At 47.5% G+C, this 18,532-nt stretch overlaps 1 protein-coding gene across 3 annotated transcripts; it reads right to left on the reverse strand.

The window, feature by feature from the left end:
• Nucleotides 1-179: 179 nt before the first annotated feature.
• B4GALNT1 (beta-1,4-N-acetyl-galactosaminyltransferase 1) lies at nucleotides 180-6,230 on the reverse strand (the record flags this gene model as incomplete). 3 transcript variants are annotated; one of them, XM_082664992.1, is made up of 11 exons in its annotated part: nucleotides 180-397; nucleotides 1,025-1,265; nucleotides 1,516-1,656; nucleotides 2,129-2,319; nucleotides 2,469-2,567; nucleotides 3,569-3,749; nucleotides 3,897-3,937; nucleotides 4,387-4,493; nucleotides 4,630-4,794; nucleotides 5,332-5,550; nucleotides 6,142-6,230. In XM_082664992.1, 10 exons carry the CDS (start codon nucleotides 5,547-5,549, stop codon nucleotides 180-182), a joined length of 1,602 nt encoding a protein of 533 aa, XP_082521118.1. The 3 variants fall into 3 exon arrangements, with proteins under 3 accessions (XP_082521118.1, XP_082521116.1, XP_082521117.1); XM_082664990.1 differs by lacking the exon at nucleotides 6,142-6,230 and having other exon boundaries at nucleotides 2,460-2,567; nucleotides 5,332-5,762; XM_082664991.1 differs by lacking the exons at nucleotides 2,469-2,567; nucleotides 6,142-6,230 and having other exon boundaries at nucleotides 5,332-5,549.
• Nucleotides 6,231-18,532: the final 12,302 nt, after the last annotated feature.

Genomic DNA, 18,532 nt, shown 5'->3' on the forward strand with positions numbered 1-18,532 from the left:
CCCTGGGCACTCGTAGAAAGGAGGAATGTCACCAGGACAAGCCCCTATTTGGGATCAAGTTCTGAAGGAGATTGGAGACAGTCAGTGGAGTGGTCACTGGCTGGTGGGCTTTGCTAGATATTCCTGGCAGGTGCAAGGAGGTAGGCCCAGCCTGACGGTTGGAAGGCCCCGAGTGGCCGTCACTCTGAGGTCATGCACTGGAGCCGGTGTTTGAAGAAGAGCAGGCGGTGTTTGGCCACCTGACTTTCATCCAGGGATCCCGGGTAACGGTACCGAGCATAAGTCTCTGCCCTGGCGTCCCGTGATGTCCAAGGCAACTTCAACTTGGATGCGTGATCCACAACAACGTCTGAGCAGGAGCCCACCTGAAGAGAACCAAGTCCATCCAGGAAGAATTCTGGGGGTGGAGGAAAGGCGAGGACACAATGAAGGGTCTTGAGGATACAGAGGCCCCACCGTTAAAGGAGAACTGAGATTTGGGATATGCTGGGTGCATATGCAAAGACCCCATTTCTAAGGACCTTGGGCATGTAAATCAACCCTTTTGAGTCTTAGTTTTACTCTTGTATAAAATGGAGTCAATATCCTTACCTTGTGCTTTGAAAACTGATCCTCCGCCCCACCCCCCGCCCCTCCCTGCCCCGCCCCCAACACACACACGCAGAGGTTCAATAAATGCCGAATGGGCTGCTCCGAGGTGGTCTGAACCAAGGGATACGGCTGGGAGCGAGATAAAGGTGCAGGTGGCAGTGGTGGGGAAGCTCAAGACGGACCCAGCAGTTGTACTGGCTGTGGAGGTTTAAATGATGCTCGGGGCTGAGAGGGTGGAAGCTCTCTCTCTTGCCCGGGCACAGGTCTTGGTAAATCTTCGTAGAACTGCTCTAGGGGCCCCGGTAGCAGCCGTGGGCTCCACGGGGGTGGTCGGGGAGTAGTACCCAGGGCCCTTGGCGCCTTACTGCACCGAGCCCAGCCCAGCGCCCCGCGGGATCCCTGCCGGGCCCGGCCAGGAGGGGGCGCCACTCACCCAGGTGCGCCACGCGGCTGAGGCGCGGGTCAAAGCCGACCTCGCGCACCTTGTCAGTGCGCGCCAGGAAGAAGTTGACCACGCCGTCGGTGACCACGCACCCTGGGAAGCCGACGAGCTCGTGATGGAAGCCGCGCTTCTGCCGGAGGCAGTTCCCGCGGCCTGGCGCGCCGGGCTCCACGCTCAGCAGCTGCCGGTACGTGGTGGCGAAGCCGGAGATCTCGCGCACCGCGCCCCCGACCTGCCGGGGCGGGAGGACGGCTGCAGGCGGGGCGCGGACCGGAAGGGGATCCTCTCCCCCTCCAGGGCGGCTGTCCTGCCCTGTCCTTCCCCGCTTCTCCCCTGCAGGACCCAGATAGTGCCCCAGGCTCCGCTTCGTCGTCCCCTCCCGTCCCAGGGCTGGCTGCCCTCAATCGGGTCTACCGGCCGGCCGCGGCCTTAGACTGCCGAAGGCTCTCCTCCCACCCTACATCTCAAGGCCCCTCCCCTACCAGGTCCAGCGGCGTCCGCTCCAGCACGTCCACAAGCCTCTCCAGTCGTGTCCGCGCCGTGAAGACGAAGTCGTCGTCCACCCACAGCACGTACTTGGTGGTTACTTGGGATACGGCCAGGTTCCGGCCTGCGAACCAGCCCTGGGGAAGGGTAAGTACGGTTGGCGATGCTGTCGAGATAGAACGTAGCCCTCTGCCACCTTTTCTCCTCACTCCTGACCCCTCTCAACAGCCTATGCCCCTCTCCAAACTTTCGAGTGCTTACGAATGGCCGGGAGCTAGGTAAAAAATGCATTTCCCACTTGTGTGAGGCGCTGAGTCAGTGTTCTGGGGGAAGGTATTGGAATGCATTTCATTCATGCGTTCATTCATTCATCAACTATCTACTGAGCCCCCCACTAGGTGCTAAGCACCATTCTCAGAACGCAGCGCTGGTAAGACACACGATTCCTGCTCCCGTGGAGTTTACATTCCAGAAATCCTCATGCTTAACAGGCGCCTCAGTGATTCTGAGGCAGGTAATCGTGGAATCACTATGGTGGAGACTGCAGACTGAGGGTGCGCCCCCTCCCGGTGCCCTGTGGCGCACAGTTCAGCCTTGCTGGCTGCTCACCTTGCCAAAAGGCATGAGATAGTGCTCGATGTGGGGACCTCTAATGCTCTCTGGCTTGTCGCTGTCGTCGGCGATTACCACTGTGACTGTCGGGTAGAAGCGGCGGATGCTGGCGATGAGTGCCCGTAGCCGATTGTAACGAAGGAAGGTCTTAGTGGCAATGGTGACCAGAGCGCTGATGTTGTACTGGGCTGGGAGTGAGGGGCAGGGTTAGGTGCAGAGGAGAGTAGGGAGTGAAGAGCAGGAAGACATCTCGCAGGGGTGTCTCCCAACTTGTCGCCCTCTCCCAACTTGCTCCCCATCAGGGCTGGATCTATGTCCCTGAACATACCAGTCTCACCTCCCAGGGGCAGAGACCCAGGTGGGTACAGCTGAGGGCTGGGTGGGTGTCTTATGCGTATGGTGAAGGCAACTTTGTGTCCCTCGGTGGAGAACCAGACTGGGAAGAAAGGACATGAGATGTGGCCCCTAGGGCTTGGACAACATTGTCTTTTCAGTAAAACAATATTTAAGCGCCTACTCTGTGTAGCACTTTTCTAGGTTCTGTTAGACAAGAATGCAAGGTTCTTATCCCCATGGAACTTACATTTTAATGAGTGGGAGAAAGATGATAAAAGAGTTCATTAAAAAGCTAACCTTTATTGAGCATTTACTATGTGCCAGGCACTTTTAAAGTTACCTTAAATATATGGACTCATTTAATCCTCACAGTAGCCCTATTAAGTAGATTCCTACTACAGAAAAAGAAGGCACAGAGAAGTTAACATGTCCATAATTACCCAACTGTTAAGCAACAAAGCTGGGATAGGAACCTAGTCAGTCTGGTTCCAGGCTAAGTAAGTAAGAAAATTCAGATACAGATAAGTATTGAATAGAAAATAAGACAAGTAACGTGATAGTGAAGAGGAGCCATTTGAGCTGAGATCCAAATGATACGAAGGAGCCAGCTATGCAAAAATCTGCGGGAAGAGCATTCTAGGCAGAGGGAACAGCAAGTGCAAAGGCTCCAAAGTGGGAGCAGGTTTGGTACAGAAGCCTTGGAGAGAAGCAGGAGGACTGTGTTATGCCCCTTTTGCTAGAGGAGAAATGGGGGCTCTGGGAGATAAAGCCCTTTGCCCTCTAGTAAGTGGTGGGCTGGGAATAGAGCTTGAGTCTTCTGGCTCCTGGGGCAGGTCACTTCCTGGGGCCCCCATGGTTGGCCTGAAGGGGGGACACACCCAAGGCTCGGGTTTCCCTCTGGCCTGCTCCAGCCCCAGATGAACAAAGGCCCCTTCTCTCCCTCCCTGGCCCTGCTGGCCCAGCTGAAATGCCCATTGTGTGGCTGGGCAGCGCTGGCCATGGCCCGAGTGTCTCCCACACCCTCTGCCACTTGCTCGCTCCTGCCTTTCTGGGCTCCCTGTGTTCACCCAGCCTGTTACTACCTCCACCTGGGCCTCGCACCTATGTCTGCTGTGTTTGCCTGGTAGCTTCGGCTGCTATAAGTCACCAGTTGCAGCTGCCGATTGAGTTCGTCCAGCCCTGGGCTGGCGAGGGTGAGATCTGGCTGCCCCTCTCCAGTGAGAGTCACTCCAGTCACTTCCCCTGCCACGTCCCAGGTGCCCAAGGAGGCAGTCAGGTTCACCTGGGAGAGGGGATTGGAGAGTGCAGAGTGAGGCCCCAGACCCACCTCTTGCCTCCCTGGTTCCTCCATCCCTCCTTTGGCAGCTTTGTTGCCCTCCCGGCATCCTTAATGCCCACCTGGCCTCCTCGCCCTCCTGTTTCTTCTCACCTGGTATACCTCCTGACCAGAAGTGGCCTGCAGGCTCAGTCCTGGGAGGAAGGAGAGGGGATCAAAATCACAGACAATCTGGAATTCCTCATTTTCTCTTCCCTCTTTCACCACACCCAGCACAGAATTTCTCATGCATCCCTCTTGTTGAGGCCACAGCAGGGCACATTGCGGGGCATAGCCTAGAGTAACTTATTTTTTACTCCTTCCCATCAAAGCAGTAGCTCTTCTGTGGCCTGCCCTACCTGTTCACCTAACTTTGGCCAGTCAGCAAGAATAGACCCTTCTCCCCAAACCTCTCCAGTCACTGTCTTCTACAATTCCTGACAATCTTAGAGTCCCTTCTGTCCCCATCTCCCACCTCATGAGCCCTCCCTGACCTCAAGTCTCCCACCTCCCATTCCAATCTTCCCTCATTCTTCCTCATCCAACCTGGGCTCTGCCACCCCCCACCATGGCTTAGGTCATCCCCTAGGACCGTTCTCCCCACCTGGCACCAAGATGCTCCTGAGGGGCTGGACCTCCACACCCTGCAGGGGGTACTGTAGTGGGGAGTTGGCAGGGGCTATGAGCAGCTGGTCAGCAGCAGACTGGCTCCTGGCAGTGAAGGAGGGGGAGGACAGAGGAGCAGTCAGGGGGAGACGGGCTCTCCCTCCTGCCACACCCACCCTCCAGGCTTCCCCCTGCTCTCCCCCTACAGAGTCATGCCCTCCTTTCCCACTGGTACCGGTACCTTGAAAGGAAGGCCTGGAACTCCTGCTCCCTCAAGGCAGATGCAGCCCTCAGCTCCTCAGGGTCAAAGGCCTTGGTGAAGTCAATGGCTTGGACCTGCCTCTGGAAGGGGAGGTGAAGGCTCCCCCCACTGGACTCACAACTGCAGTTGTTTGTGGACAGCAGCCTGGAGCCGGGAGGAAGGGTCCTCAGAGCCCAGCCATGCAGCTCACTTATCCCACAGAACATTTACACAGGACCTACATCTTGGCCTTTCAACCCTGTCCATCCAAAATCTGTTCCCTTAAACACTGCTCTTCAAATAGTCCCCAGGAGGAGGAACCACCAAAGGAATGATGCATCCCCTAAATCTGGATTTTACAGAGGTGTAGAATAGGGCCAATTGCTAGGTGTTCAGAGTTGCCTACACGCCATTAGGACCCCACCTGGACTCTCCTTTCATAGGGAATCACCAGGACTCAGAAAGTCAGGGCCCTCCCCTGACGGCACACCCTCCCTTCCCCGTACCGTGACAAGGTTCTTGGAGGACAGATTTGTCCCCCCGCCAGCACAAGACTCAGTGGCCCCCTCCACCTCCCACTTCACCCCTCTGCAACCAGTCGTGGGGAGCCCAGGCATCAGAGCTCAGCAGTGGAGGAAACAAGAGCTTCCCACGCCACCCCCCAGCGAGTGCCGTGCCAGTACCACGACTCCTTGCACTCACCCCACCACTTGCTCCTTGATCCTGACTGGGATGTGTGCGTACCGGGGCTCGGGGGCAAGACCTGGCAATTCTGGCCTGGGGTTGCCCTGCAGGGGCGTCCACAGCGCAAGAGGTGCCTGGAGGCCCGGCGCGACCCGGGTGCTCACGTACAGGAGCCCCAGCGAGGCGCAGGCGAGCAGCAGGACCAGCACACAGAGGGCCCGGCGGCCCAGCCGCATCCTGGGTGGGCGGTAGGGATGGGAGAGTGAGAAAGGTGGGAAGCGAAGGCGTGGGTTGGGGCCCCCGCGCTTCCGGAGGCTCCTGCCGGCCACCCGGGGCTTTCCACATCTCGCGCGCCAGGATTTGCATAGCGAATCGGTACCCCTGTCCCCTCCCCTCACTTCCCGGGCCTCGGGTCTCCCGGCCTCCTTTCTTCTCTCCCTCTCCCGCATCTTGCTTTCCTCTCACGCCTGAGGCCGGGCATCTTGAAGCAAGAGAACGTTGGAGGTAGTGGTTTCGATGCGGCGGCTCATAAGTAGAAGAGTACCATTTTATCAGAATAGCGGGTGTTCCCGAGCCCGCCACCTCCCCTGGCCCGCGCATCCCCCAACCCCTCAGTCCGAGCATCACCTGGCCCCGGCTGGGCTGCAGAGGGCAGCGCCACACCTTGCCTGTCATGAAAAATGCAGAATCACGCCCGCGCTACTGGGTGGCCCCGGCGGAGGTGACCCCGTGAGTGGCCTCGGGAAGCTGTGCGGGGGGACAAGGTGGACCTGCGTGCGCGCCTCTTCCCGCCTCCGGCTCGGCCCCTCATCCCGCCCGGGCACTGACCTGTCTAACGCTCTGAGGCCGCCGCAAGATTTCGGTCCGGGCTGCGCCAGGCTCTCAGCCCCAGCCTGGGGGTCCTCATGGGGCTGGAGGCGGCCTGATGGGGGAGTCGGGTGTGAGGCTGAGAGTGAGGGGGATCCTCCTGCCTCCCGAGCGCGCCCGACCCCTCCCGCCTTCGGACTCTCCGGGCTTTGTAGACCAAGGCGCTGGGGTGGTTCTGGGCGTTTCCTGCGGAGGTGGGGATCGGAGTCCAGAAGCCGCCGCACCCCAGTCCCAGAAACAAATCCGAGGCTCCCCGGTACCCTGTTCCACTTGCCGGGCCGGGAGAGGTCGGGCCGCCGCCCGGCTCTTCAGTTCGCGGTTCCGCGCGGCTCAGCTCCCGGGCTGGTTCGGCGGAGGATCCGGCTACGCGCGGGGAAGGAGAGCGCTGGGGCGCCTTCTGGTGGGCGCCGAGGACATTGCGGGGGCGCGAAGCCCGCGCCGAGCGCAGGTCCTTCTCTCTACCCCCCCTCCCCCTCCAGCCCTTCGCCTCCGAACCCTGGCATCTCCCCCGCCTGCCCCCGATCCCAGTCACTCTATTCCCTATGCGTTCGGAGCCGCCCTCTCGTCTAGACTGTAGGCAAGGACAGGCGACAAGGGCTTCGGGAAGAGTTGGGGCGGAGACGCCCTGTAACCCCATTTCAAGGAAGATTTGGGTACTTAGGGTGAGATAAAGGAAGACAGACAAGACTCTGGAAAATAAAAAAATGCCTGGCTAAGAAAGATAGGTTCACAGCCTCCCTCCCATGCTCGCCTCCCCCGCCCCCCAACCCCCAACCCCAGAACACTCAGTGATGTACCAAACACTCGGCAATTCAAGGGCCTGCTTCTCCTGACTGCTCCTTGTTGCAGGTTTGCGGGAGGAAAGAAACCCCAAACAGTGGCTAGATTGGTTGTAGTTCTGCGTGCAAGCTGCAGACCTGTAGACTCCCTTCTTTGTAGCTGGATTCTTGACGCTGTCCTAAATTCCGTGGTTCCACGGTTCCAATAAAAGATGTCACGATTTAATAGGGAAAAAAGATATAATAAGAAATGTAAAATAATGAAAATGTGGGGACGGGGAGAGGGAAGGATGGATTGTTGGATGAATTGTGTACAAAGAAATGACTAATCAGCTGGGGGAAAAGTGCGATTCTCACCCTCCTTACACCAAAATAAATTCCAGATCTATCAAGTATTTTAGTATTAAACGTGAAACCACAAAGAGCAGTAAAATAATTCATGGAGTTTGTTTTGTTTTTTATGGTCTTGGAGTGGGGAAGAGATATATAAAAAATATTTAATATCAAGATATATAAAAAACTCGAGTGAAAAAATTTCTATAAACAAACTTGAGAGAGAAATGACAAACTGTGAAAAAGTATTTGCAACATGTAAGACAGATGAAGGTCTGCTTTTCTTAAGAGCTCTAAAACATCAGTAAGAAAAAATGGGGACTTCCCTGGCTGTCCAGTGGTTGAGACTTCACCTTCCAGTGCAGGGGTGCAAGTTCAATCCCTGGTCAGGGAGCTAAGATCCCACATGCCTTGGGCCAAAAAACCAAAACATAAAACAGAAGCAGTATTGTAACACATTCAATCAAGACTTTAAAAATGGTCCACATCAAAAAAAAAAAAGAAAAGAAAAAATTATCAATTACCACCAAATGAACAAAAATTGTGATTAGGCAGTTGACAGAAAAAGTGAAAATGGCTTTTAAAATATATGAAATTATACTTGACCTTATTCATAATAAATAAAATGCAAATTAGAATAACAATGAAATGGTTTTTGATTACCAAGTTAGTAAAGGTCAAAGAGCTTGCTAGCACATTGAGTGGTCAAGTATTTGGAGAAACAGTCACTACCATACATTGCTGTGAGTGTAAACTGACACAACTTAGAGCAATTGGCCAATCTATTAACACTTAAAATATTAATCATTTAAATTTTAAATATTAGTAAGTTAAAATTTTAAAGATATGGTTCAGTCAGACAATGGAACACTGGGTTAATCTATATCTATTGATACTGGATGATATCCAAAGCTGTTAAGCAAAATAAACAAGGTACAGAACAGCATATATAGTTGGCTCCTGAGTGTGGGTTTTAGCTTCTGGGTTTGTCCAAAATCTGGAAATGAAGTGCTGCCATAATAAAAACCTAAAAATGTGGGAAAGACTTTGGAACTGGGTCTTGGGTAGCAGCAGGAAGGAATTTGAGGAGTGTTAGTGAAAGACCTAAGAATGTTGAAGAGCATGTTAGTAAAAGCCTCATGTCCTTTAAGGAGGCTGCTGATAAAGAGAAGTGAGGAAAGTAGGGAAATTGAAGGAAAGGGGGTCCTTGTTATTGAGATACATTTAGCAACATTGTCACCAGCAGTGGGGTGGAAAGTAGAAACTATACTAATGAATTGCAGATCTCATTGAGGAGATTTCCAAGCAGAATGTTGAAGGTGCCATCTGGTTTCTTCTTGTTGCTTTTTTTTTTTTTTTTTAAATAAATTTATTTATTTATTTTTGGCTGCATTGGGTCTTCGTTGCTGCGCGCAGGCTTTTCTCTAGTTGCGTGAAGCGGGGGCTGCTCTTCGTTGCGGTGTGCGGGCTTCTCATTGTGGTGGCTTCTCTTGTTGCAGAGCACAGGCTCTAGGCGCATGGGCTTTAGTAGTTATGGCATACAGCCTCAGTAGTTGTGGCGCACGGGCTTAGTTGCCCCGCGGCAAGTGGAATCTTCCCGAACCAGGGCTTGAACCCATGCTCCCTGCATTATCAAGCGGATTCTTAACCATTGCATCACCAGGAAAGTTCTTTTTTTTTTTTTTAATATTTATCTGTTTATTTATGCTCTGGGTCTTAGTTGCAGCATGTGGCTTGTAGTTGCGGCATGTGGACTCTTAGTTGCGACATGCATGCCGGATCTAGTTCCCCGACCAGGGATCTAACCCAGGCCCCCTGCATTGGGAGTGTGGAATCTTACCCACTGGAGCACGAGGGAAGTCCCTCTTTTTGTTGCTTATAATAAAATATGAAAAGAGGTAAGCTAAAGGAAGGAATGCTAACAAAAAGGATCTGGGGATTGTTGGGTTTGAAAATTCCTAGCCTCTCCAAGGACAAATGAAGCTAATATTTAAAAAATGGCTTGCAGGCAAAGATCATATCTAAGGAATGCTCAAGAAAACATGGTCTGAAAATGAAGCCAAGGAGGTGAACATAAATTCTTTGTTAAGAAAGAGTTAAGGCAGTGCCTCAGAGAATAGTTCAGTTTAACAATAGGACTCTCAGTGATCAAAGGAGAAGCTCAAGGAAGAGAAAGGTTTATCTATAGTATTTGTGAATACAGCTTTCATTTGGTGTAGTTAATCTCAATAAGATTCACAGGAGGGCTTCCCTGGTGGCGCAGTGGTTAAGAATCCGCCTACCAATGCAGAGAACACGGGTTCGAGCCCTGGTCCGGGAAGATCCCACATGCCGTGGAGCAACTGAGCCTGTGCGCCACAACTACTGAGCCAGCACGCCACAACTATTGAAGCCCGTGCACCTAGAGAAGCCACCGCAATGAGAAGCCCGCGTGCAGCAGCAAAGACCCAACGCAGCCAAAAATAAATATAAATAAAATAAATAAATTTATTAAAAAAAAAAAGATTCACAGAAGACCTATAAAGATTTTAAGAGAGCTGTATCTGCAGAATTTTATTGGTGATAGAATGATTCTCTCTTATCATTCTGATAGATAAATGTTTGCTGTTTTAAGTCCCCCAAGTTTGGAGTAATGTATTACATAACAATAGATAACGAATACTGAATATTATACAATTGACCTTGAACAATGAGAGGATTACGGGCACCAACCCTCAAGTCGAAAATCTATATAGGGACTTCCCTGGTGGTCCAGTGGTTAAGACTCCACATTTCCACTGCAGGGAGCACAGTTCAGATCCCTGGTTGGGGAACTGGTCAGAGAACTAAGATCCTGCATGCCGTGAAGTGCAGCCAAAAAAAGAAAAGAAAATCCGTAGTCAGCTCTCCATATCTGGGGTTCTGCACTCACGGATTCAACCAGCCATGGATCGTGTAGTACTGTACTATGTATTTAGTGGGAAAAAAAATCCTCATATAAGTGGACCCGCACAGTTCAAACGTGTGTTGCTCAAGGGTCAGCTGTATAGACTGAGAAGAAATGGTCTGCAACTATACACGATAACTCATAATGCTGAAAGAAAAAAGCCAAACACAGAAGATTACATTCTGTGTGATCCTTTTTATTAAAGTAGAATACAGGCAAAATTTATCTGTGATGTTTGTAGTCAGGATCATGATTATCTTTGAGGGGTGGAGTAGTAACTAGAAGGGGTCAAAAAGAATCTGGGTGCTAGTAAAGTTGTGTTTCTGCATTGGACTGCTGATTACACAAGTGTGCTTAATTTGTAAAAATACACAGAGTTTTATACTTGTAATCTGTATACTTTTCTGTATGTATATTGTACATGGATACACAGTTTAAGAATATGTGAGACTTTCAAATGCCTGCTTCACTGGGTCTCATCCCCTCCAACTTTCCCAAAGACTGTTTCTGCCATTCCCCGCCCCATACATTGTCAGTCTGTCCTCCACTGGCATGCAAACATGCTGTCTTTTCTTCCTTCTTAATAGACCCCTCCCTTGACCCCTGCATCACCTTCCAGCTACCTCCCCATTTCTCTGCTCCTCTTTATGGGAAAACTTCTCCAAAGAGTAGTCAACATGTCCCTTCCTCCCCTGGATCCACATCAATCCAGAATCTACCCCATATTTCCACTGAGTCTGCTGTTATAAGATCCCCCATGGCCTCCTTTCTGCTAATCCAGTGATGACTTCCCTGTCTTCATCTTACTGAGCAACTCAGCAACATTTGACACCACTGGCCGTTCCTCCTTGAAATCCTCTTTTCTCTTGGCTTCTGAGACATCATGCTCTCCTTGATCCTCACTGGCTGCTATCCTATTTCCTTCACTGAATCCCCTCCTTTGTGTGATCTCTCATTGTTAGAGGGCCCCACGTTCAGTCCTTAGACCTTTCTCCCTGGATTCTCTCACCAGACAATGTCACTTAACCTGTAGGGGAAGAAAACTTTTTTCCCCTATGCCCTTAGGTTTTATACCTGGAGTACTGCAAATTAAACTGACAAAAGACAGATTAACATGAGAAAAGTCTTATTATGTATGCATATGGAGGGCTTCATAGAAAAGAACTGAGATCCAAAGAAGCAGTTAAGCCTGAGGCTTATATACCATTTTAACAAAGAGCAGTAAATTGTGGAGAAGTAATAAGGCAAAGGCAAAAGGGTTTGGGCTTCTAGGAGTGGTAAATTGTGAGACGGTAAAAATATAGGGGAAAGGAAGGTAAGGGTTATTTTAGTAAGGTTTGTTGTGCAGACTCCAATTTGTGCAGTCGTGGGGTGAGAAGTGTCTCTGGTTATTAAGAGTTGTTCTTCTTTCCTGGTCTAGTTGAGGAGAGGGGGGGACACCTTCACAAAGGAAAATTTATACCCTACCTTTGGGCAGATAGGGGAAGGGTAGAGAGCTTTTCCTGAGTCTGCTGCCTCCAGCTCAAAATAATCCTTATGCCAAAGTTGCATATTTTGGGGTCACATCCTCTGATCCCCTTCACAGCCCATGGCTTTAAAGCCCACCTATCTGCTGATGACCTCCAGAAGAATAACCCCAATCTTCCACACTATGCTTCAAGACCATAGGTCTAAGGGCCAACTCGACATTTCCACGTGGATGTCTAATATGTATTAAAACTTAAAAAAGACCAAAAAAAAAAAAAAGAATATGTGAGAACAACATATTGCTTTTGAAAATATTCAGAAGCTTTTTTCTTCAAGCAGTACACCCAATTTCAGTGGGGTGGTTCTTCTTATAGTCACCTTGGGTCAATCACGTAGCTGTAGCCATCTGGCAGCTCAGTGGGGGCTGGGTGATACAAGTTGCCTTTACTCACATGGTGGGAGTTTGGTGCTGGCTCTTAGCTGAACTTCTCTCTCCTTGTGGGCTTTCATCCTCCGAGAGGATAACCTGGGTTTCCTTACATGGCAGTTTCAGGGGAGCAAGTGGGTGAGAGTGGAAGCTGCGTGGTCCCTTGAAGCCTTGCTTGCAATTCACATAACATTATTTCTCTCTCTCTCTTTCTCTCCTCTCTCTCCATATATTTCTCAAATATATTTCTGCGCCAAAGCAAATTTTCAGGCCATCTCAGATTCAAGGAGTGGCTACACTCATAAGTGGATATGGATGCAAAGAACTTATGACCATTTTTAATCCACCAATATCATCAACGGCCAAATCTTTAAATCCAGGAACTGTTTCTTTTCTTTTTTTAAAATAATTAGTTAATTAATTTTATTTATTTATTTGGCTGCGTTGGGTCTTTGTTGCTGCGCGTGAGCTTTCTCTAGTTGCGGCGAGCAGGGGCTACTCTTCGTTGAGGTGCGCAGGCTTCTCACTGCAGTGGCTTCTCTTGTTGTGGAGCACGGGCTCTAGGCGTGTGGGCTTCAGTAGTTGGAGCACACAGGCTCAGTAGTTGCGGTGTGCGGGCTTAGTTGCTCCACGGCATGTGGGATCCTCCCGGACCAGGGATCGAACCCATGTCTCCTGCATTGGCAGGCAGATTCTTAACCACTGCGCCATCAGGGAAGTCCCAGGAACTGTTTCTTAATTAGGTACTTTTAGAAAGGAAGAATGTCTTAATAACTTGGTGTTAACATTACAAGGAGTAGTGCTCTGAAATGGCAGAGCTGCGTACACAAAGGTACCTAGAAGTAAACATATAGACAATAACAATCAACAAAAGACCCAGATCTTCTAATACCCTTTTCCACTAAAAGGAAGCAGGCTCCTCAGACTCATTCCAGCTCCTATCCCAGGACTGGGACAGGAAAAGTTAAAGATGAACTTGGAATGTCAGAAAGCAATGAAATACTTTAAAAAAAAAAAAAGGATGGGAGCATGTTCAAAGGACACACACAGGAGCAAGCTTAAAGGGGCTTTCACTGGCTGAATCTGGGAAATTTTTTTTTTTTTTTTTTTTTTTGGTGGTACGCGGGCCTCTCACTGCTGTGGCCTCTCCCGCTGCGGAGCACAGGCTCCAGACGCGCAGGCCCAGCGGCCATGGCTCACGAGCCCAGCCGCTCCGCGGCATGCGGGATTCTCCCAGACCGGGGCACGAACCCGCGTCCCCCGCATCGGCAGGCGGACTCTCAACCACTGCGCCACCAGGAAAGCCCTGGGAAATTTTGAGCACCAAAATAATTTAAGATAGGAATGAATTATAAACCATTGAAAAAATAGGAATCCATGAGTCCACACTGATAAGAAGTACATAATTGAATAAATTAATTAATGTAGGAAAAGAGAAACTGCTGATTGATAAATATGTGGGAAATGATGAAGTGGAAAATAATTCTGCAACCATCATAGTAAAAATTGTTTTGGGCAAGAATCATCAATGAGTGCTAATTCTAAGGGAGGAAGTTTGATGAGGAGTAAGGTGTTTACAGAATTTGAAGTGTCTCCCCACAGTTTTCTTGTTAGTTGTAAGAGGAAAGATTGTAACTGCACAGACAGCACCTTGACTCCGTAGTCAGAATTAACATTACTAATGAGGGGCAGAGGACATGGTGTGCCTCCAGGTATGCCACCCTGAGAAAGACACAGCATCACTTATGCAGTATTCTGGAATAACTTGTATTCTAAATATGGGAAAACACACAAGCCCTAATTGAGGAATATTTTATATATTTGAAAGAAACTGGCCAATATTTTATTTTTAAATGTCAATGTCATGAGAGACAAAGACAGACTGAGTAACTCTTCCAGATAAAAGGAGACTAAAGAGACAACTAAATGCAGTATGTAATCGGAGATTGGGTCCTGTCCTTGAGGGGAAAAAAGTGCTGTAACAGACATTTCGGAGACAAATGACAAAATTGGAATATGGATGGTAGCTTAAAGTCAATGTTTTATCTTTGTTAAGAGATAGATGGTAAATGTTAAATTTCCTGAAGTTGATAACTGTGGTTACCTAAGAAAATATCTTTGTCCTTAGAAAACATACTCTGAAGTATTAAGAGATAAAGTGGCATGATGTATGCAATTTACTTTCAAATGGCTTGGGAAAAGAAATAATAAAATGTGTATGTGTTGTATATATATGTGTGCATGTGATATATACAATATGTAATTTATATGTCATTAATTTAATAATTATTAGCTATTATGAACTATATAGATATAAAGCTATATCTATATATAGAGAATGGTAAAACAAACGAAAAAGAAACAAATGATAAAACAAATTTTGACAAAATGTCAAAAATTGGTGAAGCTGGTTAAAAGATATGTGGGATTGGATTGGATGAAAGTGGTCAAATAAAAAAAATTTTTAAAGAGATAAAAAAGCATATGTGGGAATACTCTGTATGTATTCTCCAAATTCCTAAGTTTGAAATTGTTTCAAAGTAATTTAAAAAGAAAAAAAATTTTGCTCCTCTACTGCTTTAGTTGAAAGTGAGCATCTATTTAGTAATTTAGTGATGGTGCTGAGAAATTTTTTCAGCATATTACTGTCACACTTATCAAAATGGACAAGTAAAAATTTTAATAATGAAATAATAATAATTTAAATATTCTAATATAACTTCATATTATTTTTTGTATCTCATCATTTCATTCTTCGATGGTGATATTTAGTTTCAGCTAAATACTGATTTTATCACTCTGTATACACAAACACACACACATTCTTTTTGCTGAACCATTTGTGTTAGTTGTGACTTTTTACTCCTATATACCAAAATACTTCAGTATCTGTCTCCTAACAACGGAGATATTCTCCTAAATAAACAACGTGATTGTCAAACTCAGAGATTTATCACTGATAAAAAACCATTATCTAATACACAGTCCATATTAAATTTCTCCAGTTGTCCCAATGATGTCATTTATAGCTTTTAAAAGTATTCCAATCAAGGAGTGCTTATTGTATTTCTTTATCATGTCCCTGTAATTTCCTTATCTTTGAGGATATTAAACATACTTATTTAAAACATTTTTTGAGTTGCTCTATTATTTGCATTTACATAGAGTGACTTCTCCTGTTTATTGAGCTTGTTGATCTGTCATGGTGGTTCTCTTCATGATAAGCTTTGAAATTTTTGTTGGCTAGCCTGTCTTTTGTGAGCGTTTCATTCTCACATGTGTGTTTTTTTTAGGGTTTGTTGTAGATGAGGTGTTTCTTGTTCGGCATCAGGTGGCTTACAATGTGGTTCTCGGATTGGTTTTTGCATGGGTGATAGTGCCTTCCATAGGGCATTTTTGGGGCTAAGAACGACTGGTGAAGCTACTGGCAATTGGTAGGCGGGTGTTAGCTAAGCTAAATGAATAGAACAAACCTTGGTAACAAAGACTTGCCAATACAAACTCAGTTGAAAACACTGCTTTAGGCAGCTCTCAGCCTCCAGAATCACAGTTGTTGCTATCAGCAAAACTGAGGTCACAATCACAGCAAGCTTCCCAAAACAGGAAGCTGCTTATTGAAGAACCCCTTGGCCTCTACCACAAGTCACATCAGGTGAAGTGGACACTTTCTACTGGAGGGCATCCCTCCTCCCCCAGTTTAAGGCCTAATTCAACTCAGGTTTCTTAGGCATACATTTAATTGATAAAGAAACGTCTAGCTGCAAGGGATTTGGGGAAATGTAGTTTTTAGTACTCCAGTTTCTGCCGCAGAAACGTGCTAAATATGCCAGTCCACTTCAGAGTTGTAGGTTTCCCTCTCTCCCCCTGCATCCCTCCCTACTAAGTGGTTTTGTGACCGTCTCCCCAGTCCAGAACCAGAGTCGATGTTGAACACGCAGGGATCCAATCGGGGGTGATGTTGCTGATCCCGTCCCTAGCTAGTTGGGGGTCTAGTTTATTCAGCATGGTAGCCTGGAGGGCTGGTTAGCCTACTCCTATCTGCTCTTTGCAGTCACTCCAGGCAAGCGGCTTTTAACTGATAGAGCCCAGTCAGGGGTCACAACATCATACAGCCACCTGTCATGCAGCGGATAGTCTAGGGAACTCTCCAAAGGAACTGGTTCCAGACGGCTAGTACCGGCCCTGTGGTTTCAGCCTCCAGCCATCATATTTCCATTTCCAGTTCAAGGAGATGCTTATTTTGCTTTTTGTTTTATCATGGGTTGCCTTTTAAATGTGCATTTGGAATACATTATCTGTCTGTTATTTTATCTGTTTGCAGTGAGGGGAAGATTTTCTCTAGAATTCACTCAGTCCTTCTGATGGAAAGTGAATCTATAAACCTTGTCTACTTATAAACTTTTTTTTTTGCGGTATGCAGGCCTCTCACTGTTGCGGCCTCTCCTGTTGCGAAGCACAGGCTCCAGACGCGCAGGCTCAGCGGCCATGGCCCACGGGCCCAGCTGCTCCGCGGCATGTGGGATCCTCTCGGACCAGGGCACAAACCCCTGTCCCCTGCATCGGCAGGCGGACTCTCAACCACTGCACCACCAGGGAAGCCCCTTTTTTTTTTTTTAATCAGAGAAAGGACTGTACTATACTCACGGAACCACACACTGCTTCTTTTCACGACACATATCTCTTGTAGGTCTTTTTATAAGAGCACATGAAAATATATCTCATTTTTAAAGTTGACTGCATATTATTTATGTTATATGACTATATCGTAAGTTATTTAGTCCTGATCGACACCTTGTTTCCTTTACAAATAGGGATGCAATAAACATACTAGGTGAACTTTCGTGAATATGTCTGCTCTATTTAAACCAAATGCCAGTTATTATATGTGAGAGTGCTCTTTAATTTAGATTTTTTTTATTTGTATTTTTTTAACATCTTTATTGGACTATAAATGCTTTACAATGTTGTGTTAGTTTCTGCTATATAACAAAGTGAATCAGCTATACATATACATATATCCCCATATCCCTTCCCTCTTGCGTCTCCCTCCCACCCTCCCTATCCCACCCATCTAGGTGGTCACAAAACACCAAGCTGATCTCCCTGTGCTATGCAGCTGCTTCCCACTAGCTATCTATTTTGCATTTGGTAGTGTATCTATATCAATGCTACTCTTTCACTTCGTCCCAGCTTACCCTTTCCCCTCCCTGTGTCCTCAAGTCCATTCTCTGTCTGTGTCTTTATTCCTGTCCTGCCCCTAGGTTCATCAGAACCCTTTTTTTTCAGATTCCATATATATGTGTTAGCGTACGGTATTTGTTTTTCTCTTTCTGACTTACTTCACTCAGTATGACAGACCCTAGGTCCATCCACCTCACTACAAATAACTCAATTTCATTTCTTTTCATGGCCGAGTAATATTCCATTGTATATATGTGCCACATCTTCTTTATCCATTCATCTGTTGATGGACACTTAGGTTGCTTCCATGTCCTGGCTATTATAAATAGTGCTGCAGTGAACATTGTGGTACATGTCTCTTTTTGAATTATGGTTTTCTCAGGGTATATGCCCAGTAGTGGGATTGCTGGGTCATATAGTAGTTCTAATTTTAGTTTTTTAAGGAACCTCCATACTGTTCTCCATAGTGACTGTATCAATTTACATTCCTAACAACAGTGCAAGAGGGTTCCCTTTTCTCCACACCCTCTCCAGCATTTGTTGTTTGTAGACTTTTTGATGATGGCCATTCTGACTGGTGTGAGGTTTCAATTTAGATTTTTGACTTGGGTTATGGCAAAGAGGCCATCCGAAACTGTCAATCTGAAGAGGCAACCAAGAAAATTGTGAGCCACTTACTGCTTGCCATACACACATTTATTCTCATTCGACAGATTAATGAGCAATCAGCAATATGATCAATTAAATAGTGATGAGAGCTGACAAAGGCCCTGTGCTACCTAAACCACAGAAATGTGTCTGGCCGGGGGCATGAGGCAGGCTCTGAGGAGCTCCTGTTCTTTATGTCTCATCACAGAAAGAATTCAGTGAGAGGCAAAGTGATTGATAAGAAGTGACTTATTAGAATAGGACACTTGTCTGCTGTGTGTATTTATGAATATTAATGAATAAAAACTGCTTGGCTGGTATACCTTAACTACTTCATGAGGTTTTTTTGCAGCATGCAGGAGTTTTAGCGACCTTGTTTTTTAAAAAATTAAATACAAGGAGTAAAACTTAAACAAAAATAAAAGCCCAAAGCTTTCCCAAACATTACTCAATGATTATGCAGCAAAAGCGTTACTTGACAAAGTAGCTTTTGAATGATGTCTGCCTGATTCACCTTACTTTGCGTGCCTCTGTGCACAAGCCAGCTCTGCAGTGGAACCTGGGGTCGGAGCTGTGTCGTGCTCTGCCCTG

This window comes from Grampus griseus (genome assembly GCF_964374135.1).
Source record: "Grampus griseus genome assembly, chromosome: 11".
NCBI lineage: Eukaryota > Metazoa > Chordata > Mammalia > Artiodactyla > Delphinidae > Grampus > Grampus griseus.